General features: G+C 41.1%; 1 protein-coding gene across 1 annotated transcript; it reads right to left on the bottom strand.

Moving 5' to 3' along the window:
• drd2l (dopamine receptor D2 like) lies at positions 1-27,580 on the bottom strand (the record flags this gene model as incomplete). Its single annotated transcript, XM_080039056.1, has 8 exons — positions 27,441-27,580; positions 18,212-18,619; positions 16,896-17,005; positions 13,094-13,230; positions 9,132-9,349; positions 8,859-8,942; positions 7,837-8,215; positions 1-197 (listed from the first exon to the last, which is right to left on the bottom strand). The coding sequence occupies exons 2-8, from the start codon at positions 18,590-18,592 to the stop codon at positions 1-3; spliced, it is 1,506 nt and encodes a 501-aa protein (XP_079895182.1). The 5' UTR covers positions 18,593-18,619; positions 27,441-27,580.
• Positions 27,581-27,978: the final 398 nt, after the last annotated feature.

Raw genomic sequence — 27,978 nt, 5'->3', positions numbered from 1 at the left:
TCAGCAGTGTAGGATCTTGATGAAAGCCTTGCGAAACTCAATGTTGAAGGTGGTGTAGATGACAGGGTTGACAGCGCTGTTGAGGTATCCCAGCCAGGTGACAGCGCTGTACAGAGAGGGCGAGATACAGCAGCTCCTGCAGTGGGCCTTCAGTACATGGGTCAGGAAGAAAGGCAGCCAGCATATGATGAACACACCTGGGGGAACAGGGACGGGAGCTGAATTAGAGAACAGAGGAGTGTATGCGGCATAAAGTGTTCAAGGCGAGGCCAGTTTATAGCACAATTCAGACACAAGGCCATTCAAAGTGATTTACAGGGGCATAACTGTTAACAGAATTTAGTTTGCTTTATGATTGTATAATATTTTAATGCACAATACATGCTTTCTGGCTGTTGAACTTTGTCCCAGTAAACCTGACAACTCCAAAGGGTTTTTGCTACACTTTAGGACAAACTTGTTGTTTAGCCTTGAAGAAGAAACTGCCTAATAAGATTTTGGCACATACAGAGGTATGACGCATTCATGTGCACAGTGGTTGAAAAGAAAAGACTCCCTAAATTTCCCATATCCTGTTATCTGCCTAATTAAAAATGTTTCTGCTTTCGCCAGCAAAACAAGGGCTGGACACACCAAACCTAGTATGTGTTTGCGCACACACCACCTTCTCTTGCATATAATCTCTGTACACTGTTCATTCGATGTATTCAATCATGTAAGCCCACTTGTGATACATGTTGTTTGACCCTTGCATTTGCTGTTTGCAAGTAAACACCTGCTTTCAAGAAGGCCTGACTCAGTTTCAATTATTCAAACACTTGGGTAGTTTGATGAAATAATTCTAGTAACAAATGGTCCTTCGAGTTGCCGGATCCAACATCCTCTTCTCTGGACAAGAAGAGCCTGCACGTGAAGACGGGGGAGTCTGGGACTCTCCACAGAAGACCTCCAGCCCGTTGCTACAGGGAGAGGCCGTCAGCAGACTCTACTTGGACGGAGAGGGGGTGACGGAATCCAGAGCCTGAGCGAATCGAGGCTTTCTTGAAATCAGGTGAATATTAACAGCTGATTTTGTTTTATATTTGTTTGGTTTGAACAGGGTTCAAGTCCCTGTTCGGGCCCCACGTTGGGGTGCCAACCTGTAGTGTTTGGGAAGATGCACTAGACACAAACCTATCTCAACCTGTAGTGTTTGGGAAGATGCACTAGAGACAAACCTATCTCAACCTGTAGTGTTTGGGAAGATGCACTAGAGACAAACCTATCTCAACCTGTAGTGTTTGAGGAAATACACTCACAACAAATAAAGTCTCAAAGATGGCCATTAGTGTGGGATTCGGCGCATTCCCTTTTATTCAGATGTTGATGTCTGAAAAAACCAAGTCTAGCAGTTATCTTTTGTTTCATGACACTAGGAAGTTAGAATAAAACTGAGAGTTTAATTTATGAAAACAATTGGTTGCGGTTGAAAAAACTACTGTTAGACATCATACGAGTGTTTATGAAGTTTCACTGTTTAGGAAGGACAAAAAGCTGTGATTAGTGTTAAAGGGGGGTCACTAAGAAAAAAAAAAACTTTTCACATGATGTTTGCTAAGTGTTTAGTAAGTAAGTAAGTATATAAGTAAAGCTTATTCATTTAGTCTTACTACTAACAGTTTAGGAAGCATCAAATAGAGGGTTCTAGTTTTAAATTGGTGAATTTTGTTAATCAATTGGAGGGAATAGGGCAGGGATGGAAATTAACACCCGCCACACGCCAAATGCGGGTAGATTTGCGTGCTGGCGTGTAAATTGTGTCACTTCACCCGCCACTGTGTCGGGTAATACTTTCCAGTCAGGTCCGATTTAATTTGCATATTTAATACATTCGTCATGAACATGATGACAGGGCGCTACACAGTTCAACAGTTTCTTTTTGCCTTTCTAGTCGAACTGAACTACGGCGCGATCCGCTCCGCTAGGAAATACTATCTGCGAGTTAACGTGTGGAGGCATAAGTCGACAAATCAATCGACTTACTTTGCCCCCTTTTTTTCTTCCCACAGCAGAGGTTGAGGTGCTGAAAATAAAGTGAAAACTGCGCTTTTCCTTTAAGCAGCAGAGCTGCCGCCGTTGTTACAGTATTGGCATCAAAGCCCTAATGGTCATACAAATGAGATGCTTTATTTAAACGCTGTCCGTGCTTAGAGGTGATTTTAATTGTGTCGGCTGAAACAGAAACTAACGGAGGGATTCGGCTCACATACAGTCCCTTGAGTCGCGCAGTCAGTTTGCCGACATGGCTTTGTATTTAAGGCTCGAGACATACAATCAGATCGCATACAAACAGGGAAGCCTTTCCCATCGGTATCGCTAACGGGGAGAATATCCCCGGGTATTATTTGAGCCTCAAACCACAGAGTTCTTCCCCGTGCGGTGGCTCGCGCACTCACTAGTGATCTCACGGTGAAACGCTGCTTTGCTCGGACGAAGGCATCGTGTGTTTCTAGATGATTTAACGTCATAGTCTCAGACGAGCGTTTAACATTATGCTGCATCTTTTGCACTGCACTGTTTTTTATCAACAGTGAAAAAATGGTCCCACACCGGACTCTTATGTGTAGCTGATTACTTCATGCACGCACCTTGCAGAAGTGACGCTCCTGCAGCGCGCTCACGACCAGACGTGACACGGTGACATCTCCCATTAATAAAACGGCATAACTCCCTGATTTTCAGATTTCTATTTTTAAATTCGACTTGAGCGCAAGTGGAAAACCGGTCAATGTGTCGACACATTCACATCCCTAATGCATATGGAGAAAGTGATAAACAATATCAACATTTCATATCATTAACTAAAAAGAAAAAAGAAATCTAAAGGTAACTTCAATACTGTATTATAATTATTGACTAAATGATGAAAAAAAGGTGTCTGCAGGGCCAGTGAAAATATACAAGGGGCCAGTAAAACTCGGATCTATTGGCCAAGCGGGCCAGTTGGGAAAAAAAGTTGCATTGAACCCAGAGTATATATGGAGTTCAATTATACAATGTTTTGAAATAAAGATGGCGTGTATTGTGTATCATATATAGTAAGAGTGTACCATTTAATTTGCAACTCAGTTCCTTGGTAGCACCTACTAACAGTAGAAATGACTTCTGATGGAAAACATTTGTATGAAAAACACTTTCATTAGCTATTCTTACTATTGTATTGTTTAACATTAACACATATATTAAAAAAGATATTGCGTATAAAAAGTGGCTGGTAAAAAAGATGAGTGGCAGGTAGATTTTTAAATCTACCTGCCACAGTGGCTGGTAGGCAAAAAAGTTAATTTCCATCCCTGGAATAGGGGTCTCCACCCTGTTAAATTGATTACTGGGTAATTTGATATTAGATTTTACATTTTAAAAATTAAATTACTTGTAAAAATGCCTATCAGAGAAAATGAATGTACTGCAAAGTCTTATCAAGACAAAGGGTTATAAAATGCTTGTCTCCTAAAGATGACCAGAGTTCTGACTAAATTGCTAAACGCTTTAAAGTTTAGAGCTAAATATCTTGCCAATCCAAGCCCCATAGTGAACCTTAAAGATTAAAGGTGCAGTCAATCATTTAAAGTCCCAGCATAAACTTAAAAAAAGCGTTCTTTTGTGTTCTTTTTATGAAAATGTTCACTAAAAAGAATTATTCAATGCTTTTGATTTGAACTACAAGTTAAAAGGGATTTGTGTGCTGAACAATGTGATCATAATGTGTTATGTGATAGATGAAATGCATGTTTGAAAAGAGAGAAGGAGAGAGCACATGTAAAAATGTGTGTGGGAGACGCAGTCTCTGTGAGGTGAAAAATGGGAGTATCTGAAGGAAAATGTGTGTGTGTGATTCAGTCCCATTCAGAAAAGGGAGGGCCTGCCTGCCTGTGTGTGCTTGAATGCTGCCCAAACACAGACAAAAAATGTGAACTGAAGAATGAAATCAAACCTATCCTAAAATGTTGTTGTGCGTTAATTGTGACATCTAGAGCAAGCAAAATGGATAGGATGATATTTTAGAAACAACCCTGGCAGAATGATGAGCATTTCTTTTGAGAACATGTTACTGCTCAAATTCATTCTGCTTTCAGATGCAAGAAGAAGACGAAGCTGACCATGCTTCAATAAGGACATTGGACACTGAGGAACAATCTGAATAGGTTATGGTAATGCCTAACCATTCCCCCAGTGACTGTGATATGAAGGACACTTTGCGTCAAAATGCCACAAAAGGGACTTGTTGACCAGAGTTCTGACTAAATTGCTAAACGCTTTAAAGTTTAGAGCTAAATATCTTGCCAATCCAAGCCCCATAGTGAACCTTAAAGATTAAAGGTGCAGTCAATCATTTAAAGTCCCAGCATAAACTTAAAAAAAGCGTTCTTTTGTGTTCTTTTTATGAAAATGTTCACTAAAAAGAATTATTCAATGCTTTTGATTTGAACTACAAGTTAAAAGGGATTTGTGTGCTGAACAATGTGATCATAATGTGTTATGTGATAGATGAAATGCATGTTTGAAAAGAGAGAAGGAGAGAGCACATGTAAAAATGTGTGTGGGAGACGCAGTCTCTGTGAGGTGAAAAATGGGAGTATCTGAAGGAAAATGTGTGTGTGTGATTCAGTCCCATTCAGAAAAGGGAGGGCCTGCCTGCCTGTGTGTGCTTGAATGCTGCCCAAACACAGACAAAAAATGTGAACTGAAGAATGAAATCAAACCTATCCTAAAATGTTGTTGTGCGTTAATTGTGACATCTAGAGCAAGCAAAATGGATAGGATGATATTTTAGAAACAACCCTGGCAGAATGATGAGCATTTCTTTTGAGAACATGTTACTGCTCAAATTCATTCTGCTTTCAGATGCAAGAAGAAGACGAAGCTGACCATGCTTCAATAAGGACATTGGACACTGAGGAACAATCTGAATAGGTTATGGTAATGCCTAACCATTCCCCCAGTGACTGTGATATGAAGGACACTTTGCGTCAAAATGCCACAAAAGGGACTTGTTGACCATCAAGACGACCTAGGTTCCTGTTCCCTGGCTTCTGCAAAAGACTGTCCTCTCTGAAACTGTACATAGACGATGTTGCACCAGTACACAAACTTGCATTTTCACAACTGTGATGTTGATGTACTAGATATTTTTCTGCTTGACTGAAATATATTTACTCATATGCTTTGCCCTTTTGCTTTGAAGTGTTACCTGAATGTAGCATTATATATTATACAAAAGGGTGGAATGTTAACAGAATTTAGTTTGCTTTATGATTGTATAATATTTTAATGCACAATACATGCTTTCTGGCTGTTGAACTTTGTCCCAGTAAACCTGACAACTCCAAAGGGTTTTTGCTACACTTTAGGACAAACTTGTTGTTTAGCCTTGAAGAAGAAACTGCCTAATAAGATTTTGGCACATACAGAGGTATGACGCATTCATGTGCACAGTGGTTGAAAAGAAAAGACTCCCTAAATTTCCCATATCCTGTTATCTGCCTAATTAAAAACATTTCTGCTTTCGCCAGCAAAACAAGGGCTGGACACACCAAACCTAGTATGTGTTTGCGCACACACCACCTTCTCTTGCATATAATCTCTGTACACTGTTCATTCGATGTATTCAATCATGTAAGCCCACTTGTGATACATGTTGTTTGACCCTTGCATTTGCTGTTTGCAAGTAAACACCTGGGGCCTGTTTCAGGTAGCTGGTTTTGAGGCAACCCAGAGTTTGTTCGCTCTGAGTTGGTGGAAACTCTGGGTTTTCCGTTTCAGGTAGCAGGTTCAGTGCAACCGAGAGTCAGTTACTGCGGCAACATACGCCGTGGGTCTAACCTGCTGGATAGGTGGTTAGACCTACCCGAGTTTGTTTTCACTTTACGCCGCAGCTCCGACTGAAGAAAGAGTGTCACTGTCACACGCGTCCCTGTACAGTTTGAAGCAAAATCACTCTATAGAAATCTCCATCGGGATGTTTTTATCATTTCCTGATGATTTTACGTTTGACCAATCATTTATCTGATCAGTAGCCTTGTTCTCAGCCCTCGGTCCGTTCATATAGGCGGCCACCTTACACATCGTGACATGCTCTACATTCAGATTAATAAACCTATTTGTAGCCTATTGTATGTTTTTTAACGTCTGTGCCACTGAACAGATTTATGTCAGGTGGATTTATGTAACGCTGCGGCTGCACGCGATCGTTGTAGTTCACTTGTGCGATCCTAAAGTCACAGACAAGCCTCGTTAAATAGCCTAATATGAATATAAAAATGATATAATAATTTAAACTGTGATCACTTGAGGAAAATGGATCTGGTAATAAATCAATCAGGCTCTTCAATGGAAACTGTCCTAATGTGTATTGACGTTAATGTATTTCACTCCCCATTTAAAAGAAGCGACAGTCTGTTCTGTTTACTGCACAGTAGGCTTTAGGCACTGTCAGCAATGCTGTGCCGCGCCAGCTTTATTACTTTACAGCTGATATGCGTAACTTTTTAAAATAGACTATGGCTTCTCATACGGAAGCGAAATGATTATCTTGACAAAAAATGTTTGCTCTGTTTTTTTTCTGAATTGCCGAGGAGATTAGATCAGAGTTATGAGACAATATCCCGTTAATTCTTCTCCATAGGCTACCATAAACTCATTCGTTAATATTTCTAACTCTAGTGGGAGGAGCGGAGATTTCTTTTTTTCTTTTTTGAGAAGTGGAGAAGTGGGAGGATCAATCATTTGTTTCTTCTGTTTCCATGGTGAATCATGTTATCAGCGATCCATTGACGATGGCTTTTATGCACACGCTCCACCCAGAGTGAACACGCTCAGAGTTGATAAACCCAACGCTGATCCACTGTTCTGAAACCGAAAACCCAGAGTTGCTTATCAACCCAGAGTATGTAAAACCAGCTACCTGAAACAGGCCCCTGCTTTCAAGAAGGCCTGACTCAGTTTCAATTATTCAAACACTTGGGTAGTTTGATGAAATAATTCTAGTAACAATAACATACATAAAGATTAGACATTACAAATAACAGATATGTTCAAGGATATTGTGTTGTGACTACATTTTGAAAAAGTGTTATATAAATAAAGTGTATTATGATATGTTAATATTGTGGAATGCATTTTTATATTGTTGTGTGTTTTTTTTAAGATTAAAGACGCATGCATGCACGCACGCACACACGCACGCACACACAGGGCGGCAGTGGCGAAGTGGGTAGGGAGTTCGCCTCTGGTGTGCAGGGTCGGAGGTTCGATCCCCCGTCTCCCCGCCACATGTCGAAGTGTCCCTGGGCAAGACACTGAACCCCGAATTGCTCCCGATAGTTAGCTTAGTTAGCTTAGCACCCTAGTGCTAAGCCTATCCTGCGTGGTAGCTGCTGCTATCGGTGTATGAATGTGTGTGTGACTGGGTGAATGCGTACAAAAACAATGTAAAGCGCTTTGAGTCTGTGATAAACGGAGATATAGCGCTATACAAGTCCATTTACCACACACACAGACACACAGATACACAGACACACACACACGCATGCATGTTATGCATGTTCTATGACACAACAGAATCCTACTCGCGTCATTTTGTCTTATTTTGGATCAGATACATATCAGACAATAAAGAGTTTGTGTTCTGCTGCGCAAGGAAATGCGAACAACGCTATCACTTGTATGTATGCACACTTTCCACCTCTGCTGCTTCATCAGGGTCCTTTTGACTGTTAAGCTGAGAGCCACAAATAGAAATACCATTTTCACACACACACACAAACCATCAGTCAGTCTGTCATTCTCTCCGCTCACCTAGCACAATGGCAAGCATCTGGGTGGCCTTGCGCTCCTTCTGCTGCGACAGCCTCCCTCTCACCCTCTCCTTGGTGATGGCCCACTTCTCCCTGCCCGCGCTGCGCTCCCTCCATCCCTCGCGGCCCCGCATGCCGTCCACCAGGGTGGGGGATCGGGGCATCAGGGCCGAGCGGGTCACTGTGGAGGGCAGAGCAGGGGCGGGTCCCACCGAGATGGCCAGGGAGATGCAGGCCCGTCCTGAGTGAGCAGAGGGTTGGGGGGAAGTGAGAGGAAGAGGAAGAGGAAGAGGAGGGGGGGCCAGGCTATGCTCCGTCTGCGGCAGGAAATGACCCGGCTCCACATCCAGCGGGTGAACCACAGCCTCCTTTACAAGGGTCTGACACACAGAGAGAGAGAGGAGGAGGACAGACCAAGATGTGGATGACTGACAGTCAATGTGAAAGAAGCGCAAAGAACAGGACTGGGAAAGAGGGTTATGGATGAAAACTGTCCAATGATAATAACTACAGTTATTCAGCTAGTGACAATAATTATATATATATAAAAAAAAAAATTGTCAAGAATAAACTGTGAATGTCTTTGAGAACATTATAGCAACACACCATTAATAAGTAGCACTACACACTATGAAATGGGATCAAATTTGCTCTTGTGAAGAGTGGGACTAAGACTCAAGACCACTGCATGTCGTAGTACAGTACATCAATTGGCACTGTCCATCAAATTATTATTACTATTTTGTCCTTTTAATTGCTCATTGCATGTTTCCCATGTTTTGTGTTTAGTCTTGTCATCAAAGGTTGTATGTGCTAAGTGTATCTCTTGTCTGTATTATTAAAAAAGTAAAAAGAAAGAAAGAAAGAAAGAGCAGGACCTGATGAATGTAGGGGGTTGTAAGTGTAACAGGAAGCAGGCAGAGCATCACTGCAGAGGCAGCCAATTGTAAGAGACGGACAGGAAGGTGACGGTGAAGAGAAAGAGACCGTTTGTGCTGCTGTATCAAGTGACAAGTGACTCACCACTTTCTTGCGCTGTGGACCGGCGGTGGCGGGCCTCATGATCAGGGTGCACAACTTCACGTCCTCTGGCTGTGTACATTTATTCTGAAAGGAAAGGAGGAAGCGTTTCGAGATTAAAAATTATATATCTTAGGAAAAGCCCAGTATTGGATTTTTGAAGTTGATGATATTTGAAGAGCAACATTTTTTTTATATATATATCAATAAAGAAAATGGTTCAAGAATCATCACAACACTTTTTTTTCAGTTGACATTCAAAAGTTCTGTCCCTACCTTCCTGTGTCGATGACTCTCTCCTGCCTCAGCATCGCCTTGTGTGTGTAGGCCGTGTCTGCGCGGCGGGGCGGTGCGTCTGCCTCTTTTGCGCAGGACAAAGCAGATCTGCACATACACCAGCAACGTTACGATGAAGGGAACGTAGAAGGAAGCCACAGATGAGTAAACCACGAAGGCCGGATCGGCAAAGCTGCAGTCGGTGCCTTCCCGGTTGGCTAATTTAGTGAAGAAAAGAGGAAAAAACAGAGAATGTACAATATATAGTACAAGACAGAAGACTATAACATGATTTTACTTTAGTGTTGCCAATGTATGCTTTCATTATGACCCAAGAATCAGAAATATGTTGAAGGAATGGTTTGGGGAATAGAGACATTCCCTGTCGAGAGATCGATATATGAATATATAAATTATTTATTTATCTTTTTTTTATTTTTACATTTTAAACAAAAGAGATTCAACATGTTTTTAGATGTGCTTTCTTTGGACCGTCAGACTAGGTGTTTGTCACTGCTTCCAGGTTTTATGCTCATAAACAGAGCAGCAGCTTCATATTTACTGTTGATGGATATGAGATTGGTATCAATTTTTTACATTGACATTGAACTATTTTCTTGGAATACAGAAATGAGACAATTGGCAAGTTCATTATTCTTGTACTCGAAAACATTAGTTGACATTTTTTTATCTCACCGCTAAGTCCAATTATTAGCTTTCATAGCCGGTTAGACCCTATTGCTTTACCTCAATCAGCAGATGGAGTTTGCCGAGTTGTCAGCGAACTGTTGATTTCTATAGCTATAGTACTCTTTTCAGACGTGTTGGTCATGTTCTGGCCTTGTGGTGAGACGTTTTGTTGTACAACAGTTTTTTCCAAGATCAAGAATCAACGTGAGTCAACCTTTAGCGTGAGGGTTGTATAACTGAACATTCAGTGCCAAACCCACATATCAGGAAGTTTAAATGAATTATGTCCATGTGCATCCACTTCAATATGTTGTACAGCTCCAGAACATCTGGTTAATGGCCCTTGTCGTGAGATCTTTTCATGTGAGTTTCGGTTAACACTTTTACATGCCCATGCGATTTGCTCATTTCAGTGCAAGCGCTGGCACAGGAACAGAATGAAAATCTATAACGAACACCTTTTGAAAACAGAACATTGTATAACCATATGAGCATCTGTTCCCTGGGGAGAGTGACACATCTTCTCTGCTTGTTGTTGTGCTGCTGTGTTTGGACTGGCAACTGACGCTGCCGGATGTCGACTCTCACATTATTTTTATTCTCAAGTGGTTTCCTGTCACTTGAATGCGAGCACATTCAAGGCCCAAGTCCCTCCTCACAGCTGCCTTCATTAAGGCAGAAATTAACAGCGGAGGACCTTCACTCCTGCTCCTTTTGTGAGTCTACAAACGAATCAAGGATTATGTGTGCCCACTTGATTCCTTACCTGTCATTCACGCATATGGAAATATTAGCGAATGGTCTCTGTGTGTCAGAGCTAATGGATGTTTAAGCATAAAGTCTACTGATTTACTGTGTCCTGAGGTGTGTTGCCTGAGCAGATGTATGTGATGTGTTAACTATCTAATCAACGTTTGAAAATCAAATTCAGGAACAGATGGAACAGCATATTGCAGCAGTGTGTATGCGCATAAGAAATTGCACCTGCTGCTCTATTAGCTATGCTTTTCCCTTTTTTTAAATTACACCTTAGAGACGGATGAATCTTGTTGACAGAATACTGCAATATTAAGACGAAAGAAATTTAACAGCTGTGTACTAAACTAGCTCAATTCCTAATCTCAAATTGCCAAATTAGCATACATTTAAAAAAAGAGACTCAACCTGTGTTGGTGTAAAACAAGCAGAACAAACGTTAAAGAGGACCTATTATACTTTTTCAACTTGTATGACCTATACACGTTGTTATAATGATTTATAGTCATATTCAACCATTTTAAAGTATCAAATAATGACTTACATGCATTTAGACGTATTCCCTGCTGACCGTCTGGGGTGGCTGTGCAGAGCACTAAACACTAGGGCAGGCGGTCCAGAATTCACTTGTTCAAATTTCCGGCATTCGTTGCGTAACGAATCCGGATTTTTCCATGTACACTCAATAAAAATATAAACGCAACACTTTTGTTTTTGCTCCCATTTTTCATGAGATGGACTTAAAGATCTAAAATTCATTCCAGATACACAATATTACCATTTCTCTCAAACATTGTACACAAATCTGTCTAAATGTGTGATAGTGAGCACTTCTGCTTTGCTGAGATAATCCATCCCACCTCACAGGTGTGCCACATCAAGATGCTGATCTGACATCATGATTAGTGCACAAGTGTGCCTTAGACTGTCCACAATAAAAGGCCACCCTGAAATGTGCAGTTTTGTCTCACAGCAAAATGCCACAGATGCCACAAGCATTGAGGGAGCGTGCAATTGGCATGCTGACAGCAGGAATGTCAACCAGATCTGTTGCTCGTGCATTGAATGTTCATTTCTCCACCATTAGCCGTCTCCAGCAACTTCGTACAGCCATTGAAGAGGAGTGGACCAACATTCCACAGGCCACAATTGACAATCTGATAAACTCTATGCGAAGAAGATGTGTTGCACTGCATGAGGCAAATGGTGGTCACACCAGATACTGACTGGTTCTGAGTCCCCAGACCCCTAATAAAGCAAAAAAATGCACATTTCAGAGTGGCCTTTTATTGTGGACAGTCTAAGGCACACCTGTGCACTAATCATGATGTTAGATCAGCATCTTGATGTGGCACACCTGTGAGGTGGGATGGATTATCTCAGCAAAGCAGAAGTGCTCACTATCACACATTTAGACAGATTTGTGAACAATGTTTGAGAGAAATGGTACAATTGTGTATCTGGAATGAATTTTAGATCTTTAAGTCCATCTCATGAAAAATGGGAGCAAAAACAAAAGTGTTGCGTTTATATTTTTGTTGAGTGTATGTTAATGCTGCAACGTGCTCAGGCACGCTCCGGCCATGCCCCCACCTGCCTGCTCATATCTGCCCCAAGCTGCTGAAAGCGTTCCGGAAGGAAGGTAACCAATCACAACGGAGTGGGGTTTGCAGGAGGGGGGCGAGGGGGCGTAGAAGCACAAAGCCGAGTGTGGACAGAGACTGCTGAATGCACCCAGATGAGAGGAAGAGTTCTACAATCTACATGGTTTTTTGTGCTGTGATCCGTGTCAGGTTGCTCTATAGGAGTCATTAATGAGAAATTAAGACCAGAAAAGTAGTATAATAGGATATCTTTAAATACATGCTGAAGCCAAACAAGCTTTTCCACCAGTTTCTTCTAAAGTAGATGCTGCACCTGTAACCAGGCTCTTGAATGGAAGTGGAAAAAAGGAGGATCCCAACATTATTTCACACAAAAGCCTTTTCCCACTGCAAACAGTCACGTTTTGTAATGCATGGAAATAATAAGTGGTACTGTTGGACAAGAAATGGATTTCCAATCAATATAGCAATTTCCATGTGATTAGGAAATATCAAATGCTGTGATTTAAGATCGAAATTATGCGGCGCGTCTGACAAAGGGTTTAAACTGTCAATGGTTTCACAAATGCATTCCATTCTTCTTGGGTAACAGTCACACTCAGCAATCAGAAGAACAAACGTCAAATCGGAGGGGAAATTGTACACTCGGAAATATGGCCTGAAGCAACAATTGCAAATCAGGGATAATTTAACTCTTGAAAGTTCAGAAATAGTAGATCTTTCCGAAGCTTTCAGAAACATCTCAGGGCCTTCATCAGAATGTGGACTGTGTTTGGTTACAGAGATAGTTTAGTGGTTATCAGAAATGTTGGTAATTTTATTTCAAAAACTGGTCACAACTTCAACTAGGAAAAGGCTCAAGGGCAGTAAACCAAAGCATTTACTGTATGACACTAAAATTGTAGCTGTTACCAGTGTTGTTGAGTCCAAACAGCAAAGGGCAGGAGATGGCAAAAGAGAGGAACCACACCACAGCGATCATCACTGACACCCTCCTCCTGGAACTGTATCTGGTGTTGTAGAGCATCGGCATGGCCACGGCTGTGTATCTGTAATAGTACATACACAAAAAGATGCATCAAGCACGCAAGAAAGTACATCAGAATGCCTCTCATACTCTTATCCATGGTGTCTGTATTTGAACAGGTTGACACAGATTTAACATTACATTGCTTCTTCAGACTTCATCATACCTACCGTCAACATGACTGAACCTATTTAAAAGAAATGTATTCTCCACAGACATGCAAATTCCCAGTTTCCTTTTCAAACAGACATAAGCTGTCAATGCTTGTATTACAGCCACAAGGACACGAAATGCACACACCTGCCAGAATGTCAAAACCAATTAGAATTGTCTGCTGTAAGTGCAGTCGTCTTCAGCGGGCTGCTGTAATCCTGTATGTGGGCGTAGGGTCTCGGACACAAACACAGTGTTACCCAAGAGACGATATTCAGCTTTCAATAGATTCAATCCCGAGCAAGTCTTTGGTGTTTAGAATAGAATATAATCTTTATTGAAAGGAGTGGAAATCTGCAACATGTAGTCTATACACGTTTGACATCTGGAATATACTGGTTGTGGGAATTATGCTGGGATTGTGCAGGGCAATGAGTTGTTTAACAGGACTTTTTGGTCTAAAAGGTAGTTCTAGATAACTAAAGGACAATATTACATTTTAAACGAATATAGTCACAATATGTACTATGAAGACATGCAAAACATTTAAACCAAGAAAGAGTGTACAGCAGTCAGTGCTGTAGGTAAATTGGGTTAAGGATATAATGTCTGTCTAATAAAAAATGGTGGATTTGTAGCTTTTTGGTGAAAATAGTTAAAAGTCAAGAGAGAATGTCACTGAATTGGCAACACTGATCCCTATAGGTATGCCACTAACAAGGCTACACATATGCAGTAGTAATTATAAAGTAGACACACTATAGGCCTATTAGACTAAATTTGGGTTCATGCTAATTAATCCAATTACTTTCCATTCGACCTACCCACAATTATAGCCTGGCTCCGCCCGCCTACCTTCCGCTCACATTTCATTTTCCCTTCAGTAGTCAGTCTGGGGCTGCGGTGAATTCCTCAACTTTAGCACAGGAAAATTTCGGAACGTCCAATCAGCGAACAGAGCGAGTGGCTGAGAACGATGACGTCGAAGTCGCGCTCCAGTGTCAGTTGAATGCTGCGTTCCTTTATACTCGGAACTCGGAGATTTCCGACTTGGTAGTTCCGAGTTCCGACTTGTCTGTGTTCCAGTGCATCTGTTTGCGAAAGTATGGACGCCGACAACCTTTCTCTTCCAAATAACTAAACATTAGGCTCTAGCAAGTTACCGTTGGCAGGTACCGATACATCCATAGACCACAATATGTAGTGAAGTCGGAAATTTCCGAGTTCCCTGTACAACTGGAACGCACCGTCAGAAGCCGGCTCATGACACACGTGACGACCAAACGTTATGCGATTGGTTGGCTAATCCAGAGTGGCACTGGGCAGATCCAATAGTTTTAAACTTCAGCAGACACCCGCCTACAAGTGAGTGAACGTTTGCCAATTACAGCACTTCCAGACCTTCTGTACAAATGAAATTAAGTACGATGGTCTGGTTGGACAAGGCTACCACAATTAGAGGATTGTGTATAAAAAGAGCTTCGACTCACACTGTTCATTAAAGATGTCAGAAATGTAACCTTGTAGTCACTATTTAATTTGAAATTGCTGGGGCATGAATCCAAGACAGCTTTAATGACTGCAACCTATTAGGGTCTACTGCTGCACAGAGCAATTAGACTAAATCAATGGTTATTGCGCCAAATTTCCCAAATCTAATCTGGTGCAAATCAATGTGTCAAGTTCTCAGAGTGATAACGACACCCCCCCGCAGCATGTCTGACCAAATCCCCCCCGGAACACCAACTCATCAAACATCAAGGCCCCTTTAGGACGATGTAAAGAGCGCAGTGAAGCCTTACTGGTTGTGGGAATTATGGATGTGCAGGGCAATGAGTTGTTCAACAGGACTTTTTGGTCTAAAAGGTAGTTCTAGATAACTAAAGGACAATATTACATTTTAAACGAATATAGTCACAATATGTACTATGAAGACATGAAAAACATTTAAACCAAGAAAGAGTGTACAGCAGTGCTGTAGGTAAATTGGGTTAAGGAGATAATATCTGTCTAATAAAAAAATGGTGGATTTGTAGCTTTTTGGTGAAAATAGTTAAAAGTCAAGAGAGAATGTCACTGAATTGGCAACACTGATCCCTATAGGTATGCCACTAACAAGGCTACAAATATGCAGTAGTAATTATAAAGTAGACACACTATAGGCCTATTAGACTAAATGTGGGTTTATGCATATTAATCCAATTACTTTCCATTCGACCTACCCACAATTAGAGGATTGTGTATAAAAAGAGCTTCGACTCACACTGTTCATTAAAGATGTCAGGAATGTAACCGTGTAGTCACTATTTAATTTTAAATTGCTGGGGCATGAATCCAAGACAGCTTGAATGACTGTAACCTACGTATTACCCCGGAATTCCACTGGCTGCGCGTGCGGTGTCCAACGGTTTTGCTCCGTGCGCCCACGTCCGTCAATACCCACCGGCTCCGTTTTCAAAGCAGGCACTGCCAGCTCCGCTGAACAGCTGGAGTCGCGAGAACGAGGAGTTCCCGCGGTAATGAAAGTGACGGGCGATCGCTCTTGATAATATGATTCTCCTATATGGTATTTACACAACAACGAACGCAGGGAAGGTTATTGTTCCCATCCGAACGAGTAAAAGAACAGTGGACATGCTTGTATGTGTCTCTGTTTTGAGAATGTCACCTGCAGTGAACACCGAGTGTCTTATTTTGAAAATTAACCGGAGGTTTTATTGTTTTGTCGGCGCCTGTGTTCCTGTCTATCTCGAAGTGTTCTGTGCTAAATTGATGCGGTGAGCTCAGGCATCCGGCAGAAATAGAAGCAGTGCGTATTTCACCAGAGAGCTGGAGCAGCAGCGGAGCAGAGAGACGGTGCAGCGGACGTGGTGGAAACTCACCCACTGACTGCTCTTAATTGTATTACTGTTTCTGCCGTGCTGGAGCGGAGAAGGACCGGAGACGCAGCCGGTGGAATTCGGCCTTTAGGGTATACTGCTGCGACAGAGCAATTAGACTAAATCAATGGTTATTGCACCAAATTTCCCAAATCCAATCTGGTACAAATCAATGTGTCAAGTTCTCAGAGTGACTACGACCCCTCCGCCCCCGCAGAATGTCTGGCCACCTCCCCCCGGAACACCAACTCATCGAACATCAAGGCCCCTTTAGGACGATGTAAAGGAACGCAGTGAAGCCCTGTCATTTCCTTCTGACAGAACAGATGATTACAGCTTCTGTCTTGCTGCTCTTTGACAGCTAGATGATGGATGCATGTTGAAAGTTTTAGTGAGTGTGTGTGTGTGTGTGTGTGTGTGTGTGTGTGTGTGTGTGTGTGTGTGTGTGTGTGTGTGCACGTGTACTTGTACAACTATTTAGTTTTTTTTCTGTTGTTTTTTTTTCTTTTGGAGCAAAATAGATACATTGTTAGAAAAGAGAGAAAGATGGAAGTCCAATCAAACAAATACAAGATGAGCAGCAAGACACCCAGTAGAGAGCATAGACATAAACATGTCTATGGTAGAGAGTAGTAAACTCAATGGAAGAGCACACCTGTCGATGCTGATGGCACAGAGGTTGAGGATGCTGGCGGTGCACATCATGACGTCCAGGGTGAGCATTATGTCACAGTGGATGAGACTGAAGCGCCATTCTCCCACCACCTTCAACAAATCCAACACAAAATAACACTATGGTTAATTCAATGCTTTTACATCACTTTTATTTTTTAACTGCTGTACTTTCCAAGGACTTTAATGTCTTCACTTATTGCAGCATTTATATTTAACGGGGCTTAATCGAGTATACTTAACATTTGATTCAATTTACGTGACCTAAGTTACCCACACACAATGTTAAAGTTAAATTGATGATCATTCGAGGTTTCTTATTTTATTCAGTAGGTGGCTTGGCCCTGCACAGAAACCTCTTGACTTCTTTCTTAGCATTCATAGGAGCCTGAGGGTAAATTAATTACATATTTAAGGCAAGTACTTACGGAGCCCCTCTGGTGACATCCGAAAAAAAAAACTGTTTGCCCGACTTAGTGATCTGTTTGCATGATTTAATCATCTGTGGCCACAGTTTAATAATTTGTGGGAACGAGATACTAATTTTGTGGCCACGGTTTAATAATTCGTGGGAAATAATCACCTGGCAATTAATCAGCAACATGTTTGAAAAGAGTAAATGCATTCAACAGTTGATGAATGCTTTTAGTAAAATCACTTATGTGATAGTAAATTCATTATTTGGGTTTTTCGGGCTGTTTACTAGACGACATGATCTGAATTTGTTCCCCCTAAAGGCTCTAAGGAAGTGGACAGTTGGCATCATTGAAGCAGGAAAAAATCAAATATATATGGAAATGTGAAGCTCTGTATTATTCAGTTTAACCTTGCATGAAAATACATTGTCTCCCTGTAACCTTAAGCCTCAAAACAAAGTGTCCTCCCAATTTCAGATTAGCTTCTCGTCCTCATACCTCGACTTTATATCTTTTACCTGCTCTGTTCATTCAGGCAAGCTGTGTGGTTTGTTACAGAACTGTGACAACTATTCAGTAAATTAGTAAATAAGTCGATAAATCTGCAACGTTTTGTCAGTTTTTTCAAGCGCAAATACCAAACATTTGCTATAACACCAGATTCCGATGATACTGCGTCTGCTTTGCATTTGCTGCGATGGAAAATTACACTATAACCCACAATAACTTCAAACTCCATCACACTGAGGGCGTGCATTTTCTTTTTGTTTTTTTATGATTACCAAACATATATGAATACAGATAAGGATGCAGACACACACACGCCTACACACACACACACACACACACACACACACACACACACACACACACACACACACACCTCCAGGTAGACGCCCCAGGGCATGACCAGCGTGGCCAGCAGCATGTCGGACACGGCCAGTGAGACGATGAGGTAGTTGGTGGTGGTCTGCAGGGCGCGCTCCCTCGACACCGCCACACACACCAGCACGTTACCGAACACCACGCAGAAGATCAGCAGCACCAGCAGCACCGCGTAGAAGTTATAGGGAGGAGAGGAGGCCCACGCCGGGCTGCTGCAGTTGGAGGCCGTCATGGGGAAGTTGGAGGAAGAGGAAGTGGGGAAGGATGTGAGGGTGTATGCAGGGTCATGATGGGTGACAAAGATGGAGAAATTGTGCTCAATGGAGGAGAGAGGAAAGGAGGGAGGGGAGGGCTCATCTGACTGGTTGAGTGAAGTCATGGTCACGCTCCGGTGGACGTGGTCAGGCTGTAGAAAATTCACAAAAAGAGAGTTAGAGAAAATATATAATGACCCCGAGACCTATTTATGCACCCCCCACCCCCCCCCCAGCGGCGCATTCAATTCAAGTAGGGGGGAAAGGTTATTGTGGCACCAGGGCAGGGAATTTGTCTGTGCTCTCACCTAAGAGACAAGACTTAGCAGGGGGCCCCACATAGAGATATGCATACAAACAAGACAACAGCACCTTGCAAATTATCTCTCTCTCTCTCTCTCTCTCTCTCTCTCTCTCTCTCTCTCTCTCTCTCTCTCTCTCTCTCAGAAACAGAAACAAAATATCTCCACATGGTCAAGGTCTCCTTGTAACTCAAGGGCAAACTACCATTACTGCCTTCACACATAAAATCAGTTTAAATGGTTGAACTCAAGGTGACTACAAAGTTCTTGATTCTAGCGTCCTTGTAGCAGCACCCGATGATGTAATAATGTCTCAATAATGCTATAACTCGTAAATGTAATAAATGTGGCACTTAACTTGATCGAAAATTTAATAAAACCTCCTCAGACAATGGAGTAGGGCTGGTAACTGTCCCTGCCCTTTGACCGCAGAGCGCCAGTCCTAAACACGAATGTCGCAGAGTGACTGGCTGACTTAGTGTTTGAGCGACCAAATTCAGGGATTGGTTGGCCTCTAGTCTTTATTTCATTTATCTGTCCTCATTGGTTGCTGCCCATTTGTGTTTGTATCTTTGACACATTTTAAACAAATCTCTTTGAAATTGTCCATTGTTTGTGGCCCAATAGAGAGCTTGTGGCCGAGAGAGAACAATACTGCAACACAAATAATCCCTCCATATGCGCAATGGAGCAATGTTTTCAAGACTGGTCAACATCTATTCATTGCTGATAGTCCCTCACAAAGCTTGACAGTGTCATGCATCCGAATTGGGACATAAAAACGGTTTATTTTCCCCCATTAGTTAAGATAATGCCTGTGCAAAGCATCTGTCGTAGCACCTTTGCCAAAGAAATATCTACTGAACTTTATCAGTGTGCAAGTGCTGCAAAATATATAGGCTCGCTTTCCAATGCATTTACATATAAAATGTTTCCACAGCAAGATAAAAAAGCAATTTAGGGCAAGCGACAGGAGAAACTTCTTACTCAAATGAGCCATTATTCAAAGTAAATCTTGTGCAGTCCAAACTTCTGCTCAAAACTCATTAGTACCACGAGACATGATGATGATGTATGAGAACTTTTCTTCGCTTTTTTCATTTCTGGCCTACTGTTCTGATACACTCCAACAACAGGGCCGTATAGTAGCAGGCAAATAGCTGAAAAATATATTTATTAGAGACATGACGTTGAACGGGACTACTGACTTGGAGCATGTCTCCTGCATGAACTTCTCAGTCAGTCCCAATGTGATGAAGAAATTCAGTGAGCATTTTGCAACCGCTACACCACCTGCTCATATATTCTACTCACCATCATGTGTTTGACATTTGGTGCAAATGTTCAGATATTTTACCAGGAAACAACCAATCAATAATATATCCCACCGAAAAATTAGCGTATATATGATTTTCGTTTAAAAATACAAACATTTCAATTGAAATACAAGTTGTTTTTCTTTATCATTGTCAAAAAGGATGAATACAACTTAAAAACGGAAAGATTTTTTTTTCCTACTGCATTTCTAAAACATAATAATAAAATAATAAAATCACTAGACATTATTTTATCAAAAACAACTGTTTTTCCATTATGGTAAATTAGTGTTAAATCATTTAAAATGCTCCATTAAAGGTGTAAGCAATTTATTTATGTTAATATAAGTGTAAAATCGCTCTTTATTCATACAGTGATCACTTGTCTTATAAAGTGTGCGCGTTTCATAAAGCCAATCTCTAAGTCAACCGCTGTGCATGTAATCGGCAAAATAAACTTTTCTGTGAGCCCACTACTGGTATCCAATCAAAAGAGAGAACGCTACAAACCGGCACCCGTCTCACTGACGGTGCACGTGCAGAGCAACAGATGGGTTAATGTGTATGCGCCTACAATGGCGGAGCAGGTAAAAATCCTTCCCAATGTCTGTTTTGATTATTTTTTATCATGTTTTATCACACTTACGGATATGAGATGATGCTGGATAACTCGCTTCTTGAAGACTGCAGTGCATTAATGTGGTGATGTGGGGACAAGGGAGGGGACTGCTAACTGCAGTAACTGACAGGAAGTTAGCTAAACTGACCATTCCGCTTACTGAACCTTTAAGGCAAGAGCTGAAGTGTCCTTGAGTAAAAGGTTGGAAGGCTAAATGGCTAGTATTAGCTGCTTGACAACTTAAATAAAAGTAGCAGCATACTCCTGCATCATTGTCCTGCTGGCTTGAACTTGTTTCTTTTGCAGTTTTTCTACATAACCACTTATCCAAACAACTTGACACTCCCTTTGGTCCTCAGAAACACAGCTGCCAGGTTTGTAGTAGATCAGATGAACAGCTGGCAAATTTTTCAAATGACAGACAAACAAACACAACCAAGGAACTCTTCTTGAAATTTTGGAAAAAACTTAAATTCAATTAGAAAAACACAAATTTATCAATGTTGGAACAACTTTTTTGTTGCACCCCTAAAATGAATCACTTGTTTTAAACAAAAGCTTAAAATATACGATCCTCTTGATGGAAGAAGAAAAAAAAGAAGATTTTTTTTTTCTTTTTTCTGGACTAAAACTAAATTGCTTTCTGTCAACAATGTTTGGGAAGTTGAATTAAACCGGGCAAATCTCATCTCATTTTCTATTATAAATCAGTTCAAAATTGTCACAGAGAGGATCGTATTGGTGGATGAGTAGTTACCACACATGCCATATAACGGCAACATTGTTGGTTCGACTCCAGGAAGTGACCTTTGTTGCAAGTCACAACTTTCTCTTTCCCTACATTTCCTATCTGCCTCTAATCCCTATAATAAAGGCAAAGAAGCCCCAAAAATAACTCTTACACGTTGTCAGAGAGAGAGAGAGAGAGAGAGAGAGATGCCCCAAAGACAGAGTACCAGATGAGCAAAATACTAATCGCTAACAGACTGCAGTGTTGTGCTTCAACAAAGCTGCTGCTGTCAAAGTAATCAGCAGAGTACTGGGAATTGTATTGCCCCGAGCACTTAATGTATTTATTAACGTTAAAAGCATTCAATTTGAAAAAAACATGTTCATAAGACTTAGCTTGATCACAACAACAACATCTCGTAATTTCTTCAGAAACCAAATTAACAAAATAATCTTCAACTACTGACAGCTTGTCGTTAAATGTTGTTTTTTTCCCCCAACACATTAATGTCTTTCTTGCAACTGGAAACCAAACACAAACAGATGAAGGAGCAGAATAATGGAAGAGCAGCAGCTATAGTCACTTTTCTCATTTCTGTATTTATATGATTGACCTTTAAATGCTATGTCGGCCACCGTAATAACAGCATTCTTCAACTGCTTCTTCCCTTCCCTTCCATGTTAGCCGAGCGGTTACCCTGGATGCCACATAATCACATCGTCGTCAGTTTGATTCCAGCCAGCGACCTTTGATGCATGTCATTCCCCCCTCTCCCTCTCCCCATGTCACCTTTCTACCTTGACATATTTTCCATATATATTTTAAATGCAAAACAAACTACTGTATATATATATCATTTTGATCATTTTAGCAACACCAAATACTATGAACCGCTTTCTCAGCTAAGCTTTACACCTTTAAATCATAGGAAAAATACTTTTAAACCGCAGCTGTGGTGAAAAACTCTGCAAGCATTGATTAAAATTATGCACACACACAGAATTGATTGCTCCTAAATACCAGCCAAATAAATCATTTCCACTGAAAGTAATTTGCAAGCGGAATGGAAAATGAGAATTTGAGGTTGGCATTACAAACAGCAGGTAACTCTGCTTGGCTCTGACCAGCACTTGTATGTACTGTGCTACTCAATTACAGTCACCCCATTGGCAGTTTTTATTGATTATAAGAGAAAATGCCATTGCAATGTAACCATCACTTCATTGGTTTCCTTAGAAAACAGGGTCTAATGATCCTTGCTCTAAGGAGTCAATTTAATTTCACACATGGCCAGGGCTACAAATTTCATTCAATTTCATGAGGTACTATTTCAGGAGATCGCATCACTGCAAGGGCGCACTTGGAGTGACAATGGCCAGTAAGAAGTTGTTTTACTGTGTCTCTGTATGACTTGGTCTGATTAGGGCCAACTTCATTGCTTATGTTCCCCTGTACTTAAGAGTTTATTTTTGGTCTGATTTCCTTTCATAGTTTCAATCACCATAAATGTCACCTTCTTCCAGTAAGAGCATCATTATGTGGATTAGCATCATTAATGTGGATCAGCGACGCTCTCAAGCAGTGCAGAGTTCCCCCAAACGTGTGTGGAATGACCCTAATTAAACCATGGTAAAAAGTAAATTTACAAGAAGAACGAAACTTTCTCAGTGGGGTTAATGTGGCGGAAAATCAGAAGACAGACGAAATCTAACCATCAAAGCTAATTACTTTGTTGACCTAACTTTATTTAAGTTTCCAAACTCCTAACCAAGGTTGTGATGACTTAATTGGTACATACCAGTAAAGGAACAGCTAAAAAGGAAATACCCAATTTGGTACTGGAGCGAGTTTCACAAGACGGCTTCATCCAAGCAACAGGCACCAAAGAGAAACACAGCCCACAGTGTAAAATGTTCTTTTCCAGTGAATATATCTGACATAACTCCTTTGGCGCCATTGCTCAAGAGAACCTCAATTTACTTTGAACAGGGCTCACATTTATCATAAAGGAAGAGCAAAGTCTAATTTGAGTGTGTAGCCAGAAAACAAGGTTGCAAAAGCCAGTTAAATATTATTTCATTTTGGAAAATGAACCAGCAGAGGTAAATGTGTTGGGAAATAAAGAGGTGCAGGACACAAACATGCTAAATAAAACAGACATTTCAAAAAATCTCTGGCTGCAGCAGCGATTACTCTTGATGTTACGCAAGGAACATAAGTCAACTAATGTTTTTTTTTGTTGTTGCTGTGAACAAAGACATTATACAAAGTTTCCGCCCCCTTTAATGTAGTTCACATTACAGCTAAACCGTTTTGGGCAAAATGAATATGTTTTTCCCATTTGCGGGCGACTGTGGCTCAGTTGGTAGAGCGGGTCGGCTGATGATCAAAGGGTTGGAGGTTCGATCACCGCCCTGCCACTTGTGTCATGGTTGTTGTGTCCTTGGGCAAGACACTTCACCCACCTTGCCTCGTATGAATGTCGATAGTTAGTCTGCTATCGGTGTATGAATGTGTGTGTGAATGGTAACATGGGAAAGGAAAACAGGTCTCCCTTGTAAAAGAATCTTCGGTCTCAATGGGATTTATCTGTATAAATAAAGGTTAAAAAAAACAGAAAACTGGGATTGAAAAGAAAAACACCAAAAGTATCCTGCTGGGTTTGATACCATGTAGATGGCAAGTGATGATCATGTGTGAGCAACAGATACAAAGTATTAATCTCTATTTTCAAGGCTTGTCATTTCCTTTTTTTGCGCTGTGTAATTGAATCACAGCTTCCTGTCTAAGGTGTCATCTTGTCATCACCTGAGCTCTTATCCCTTCAAAAACCTTTATTGACAGATGCCTTAGTTTTCCATCCTAAATCTCCCTTCAATTACATCCACCATCGTTCACCCCATCCATCCTTTGCCCTTATCTCCTCCTCCGCTCCCTGTCTTAATCCCATGCTCCCCCTCTCCCATAGATCCCCTCTGGAGGAACTTGACAGGTCTATTATATCCATGGCCTTTCCTGCCCCATACACCACTAGAAACATACAAAAAACAGAAAAAAGAGAAATATTCCTTCACATTTGCGATACATCTTTCATTCCTCTTTCACTGAGAGGCCAGAAAGAGTTGTGACCATAGACTGACTGTATACGAGAGTGATGTGGATGTTTGGCTGCAGTGTAATGACCTCTCTGCTGAGTTTTGGGGAGAAACATATTTTGTTCGTCTAGCACTTCTTCTCATCCCCTGTTCCTATACTCTTTATCCCTCCCAAAAGCCCTCATGTTCCTTCTTTCACAAGTTTTAACGAGCAGCCAGTGACTTTTGCAAGCAAATTAAACTGCAGGGACGTGCATTCTAGTACACACAGCAACTGACAATTCACAAGGAGTCTTAGTTTTTCTTCAACAGACAACATTGCACATATTTTGTAGAGCTATCTGTCTAGCAGTAAAATACAGTGTTGTCAACATTGCTGGCTTTACTGTCTCTCTCGTACGAGGAAAGCAGAGATTGAGCTCAAGAGCGGCCATTCAGACATATGGCTGCTTATAAATTTCTTTTTTTCTGCGACAGGGCAATAAACACTAAATCTGCAGAGTGCGCAGAGCTGTGAAAGCAATTATGATGATATGAAACTCTGCTGTTTTCAGTGACCCTTCTAACTTCACCTACATGACTTCTAGTGAGTGAGAAGGAGAAGCCAAAAAGTCAAACCCTCACACATCGTTATATACACAAGGTATCCCAGGACAAATGGAATAAATCTTAGCAAAGAGGAGACAGACTGTGTGCTTCGTCTGTTAAGGTAAAGTGCAAGACAGATATAGAGGCAAACAATAATCAAATAAAACATGAGGTTACATCCATCTAAAACCCACAGTAAGTAATCCGTCAAATAAGTGTTTTGAAAGAGATGAAGTGTGTATCAGAGAAGTGCAAAGAGGGAGAAAGAATGCACTCTGCTGCATTGTGAAATGCTGTCTCTTTAAACAACCTCTGTGGTGAATTGGGTTTGGGAATTGAAAGGGATGGATCAATTAATAGTAGAGTAGGGAGTGAGAGTGAGGATCCTTTTCAACACAGGCATTAAAGGGGGGGTCGTTGGGATGTGAGGGCTACTCAGAGCCAACCACAAAAAAAATTATTCAGGAAACAATTTTGCATCGTCTCCATCTTTTATTTTAAAAAGGAGAGGCTGCACATGTCTTTGGAAGTCAGCGCCCAGTCATGTGTGCCTGATGTGTGCCGACTTGAAATTAAGTTACCGAAAAATTACAATTTACACAAAGTCACGCAACCGGGAAAAAAACCACTTTAGTGTGCGTGGTGCATAAATCACAGCAAAGTCAGTGTACTTCTCGATTATGCGGATGGGAGTTTCATACAGATGATTTTGATGTGACAATTTGTCACAGACAGAGTTGTTAAAATCATTTGAAGATTTCAGTGTGGTTAAAGGTTCAGTAAGTAGAATTTACTTGTGTTTTTCAGAACAGACTTGGTAGAAATATAATTTAATATTCATAAGTATGTTTTAATGAGTGTATATCTCTTGAAAATAGAATGTATCTAGCAGGGCGCACCGACACGTTGTACTGGAATGTTTCTACAGTAGCACATAACAGACAAACCTATCAGCCTTATTTGTCTTAATATAGTGGGTGTCTGCTGGAAATGCACCTTGGAAGACAAAGAAGAAGTACAATAGAATAAATAACTAAATACATCTTCACCTCATCACTTGATATTGTGGAAAGACTAGAGACATGTCTAGATGATGCCATTTTTATAGTAACTACTAACTAGCTCCTTGAAGGCCACCGTAGCTTCTGTAAATGATCCAAAACGGAGGGGAATCTCACCACTAGATGTTACTAACAACCCTGATAGTACGCACTGTGTCTATACCTGCTTTTTTACACACTTAAACCATATGTTTCCCTTCCAGATAAGTTAATTTAGCCTTTTCATGCAATCTCATTATCTCACTCTGGAAATTGCAGTATGTTTAGGTGTCCTTTAACTGAACTTTCTTATCTTGAAGAATGCCTCCAAACCAAATATGATAACACTTAGGCCACCAGAGGGTTTCGCACATGAAAACTTGAGATGAAATAAGATGAAAGGTATTATATCATCCATTTTACCTCAACCCAAATGGAGGCTAAACAAAATCATTCAGCAAGGCATCATTCCATTGGAGCCTCTGCGGACACTAATGCAATGTAATATGGACAATAAAGACTGATGAGGGCAATTGTGCAGAAGGGATACGTTAAAACATTTGGAGCGTCTCTGCAGGGACTTAACCAGATCAAGGGGAGGTGGGACTTCAAACAGTGGAGGGACTTAGAGAGAGGTGAAAAGGTAACCTTCACATTTGGTAAAAAGTAAAACCATTTGGAGTGTCCAATACACAGAAGCGTAGGGTACTTACATTTTATACTATTGGAGTTCAGTCAATATCAATCGTGTTTAATGTTGATAACTTACTGGTCTCTACTAAGCTATTGTTTTGGTTCCTTTAACAGTTTTATTAAGACATAAGTATGCTGTTTTAGTTTCAGCGTTGGAATTAATATTCTATCTTTTGGTAATAAGATTGATAAGGATAAAAGGATCGGTATGGGAAATAGTAACCTATAGGCTAAAGCATGTTTTATACGAAATAAATTGTATAGTTTCAGATTTCAATGAGATGTGTTTTCAAAGGTGAGAATAACTCGGTATGTTATTACTATACAATACATCTCGAACCTGTCTTTTGTGAAAATGATTAAGTAAAAAAAAAAAAAAAATCAGCACAATTAGCCTAATACGTTATAATTGTTTTCCCTTACTCAGAAACTCAATTATTTCCCCAATACCAACAGGACAACAGTCGGCAACATCCTCATTAAAATGTTCAAAAAGTCACAGTAAGAAGTTCCCCCACAGAGAAGAGCCGACACGCTCCGAGTTAGAACTATATTGACATATTAACAATCCTGCCTCGTTTATCACTTACCTTCTCCCGGTAGTGTCCCGCATCACATCCAAGTCCGCTCTCCGTTCAACAGCTGACAAACCGGCAGCAGCTGCATCCCATCTGTGACAAATCACGGACCAAACCTCACACCTTGACCTCAATCAGCCGTTGTATGGTCCACGCGCGCAGACAGAGAACGGACACTACCTGAAAGAAGTCTCCTCTCCTCTCGTGTTGTCGGTAGAGGAGTGGGGTCAGAGCGGCGGGAGTCTGACAGGCAACGGCGGAGGAGGGAGGGAGGGGGATGGAGATAGTTGTAGGGGGGATTTTCACGCTGAGTTGAGGTTGTTTAATATTCGGCACTCTTTCAGAGCTGCACTAGTTTCGGAAGACTATTCTCTGGTGGAACATTCAATGAGAAGACTTTGATCTGGTCTGTCAAATTTAAAGCTAAACAACTGGTAGTAGCCTAGGGGTTTAGCCAGGGGCGTAATGCAAGGGTGGAGGGGGCAAGAGATGGGAATATCAGCATGGAATCCTTCCTTCCCAGAAAAAAAATATGCAAAATGCTACTGAT

The sequence above is a fragment of the Ammodytes marinus genome (genome assembly GCF_949987685.1).
Source record: "Ammodytes marinus genome assembly, chromosome: 13".
Lineage (NCBI taxonomy): Eukaryota > Metazoa > Chordata > Actinopteri > Uranoscopiformes > Ammodytidae > Ammodytes > Ammodytes marinus.
This window is presented reverse-complemented; position numbering and strand designations above follow the sequence as displayed.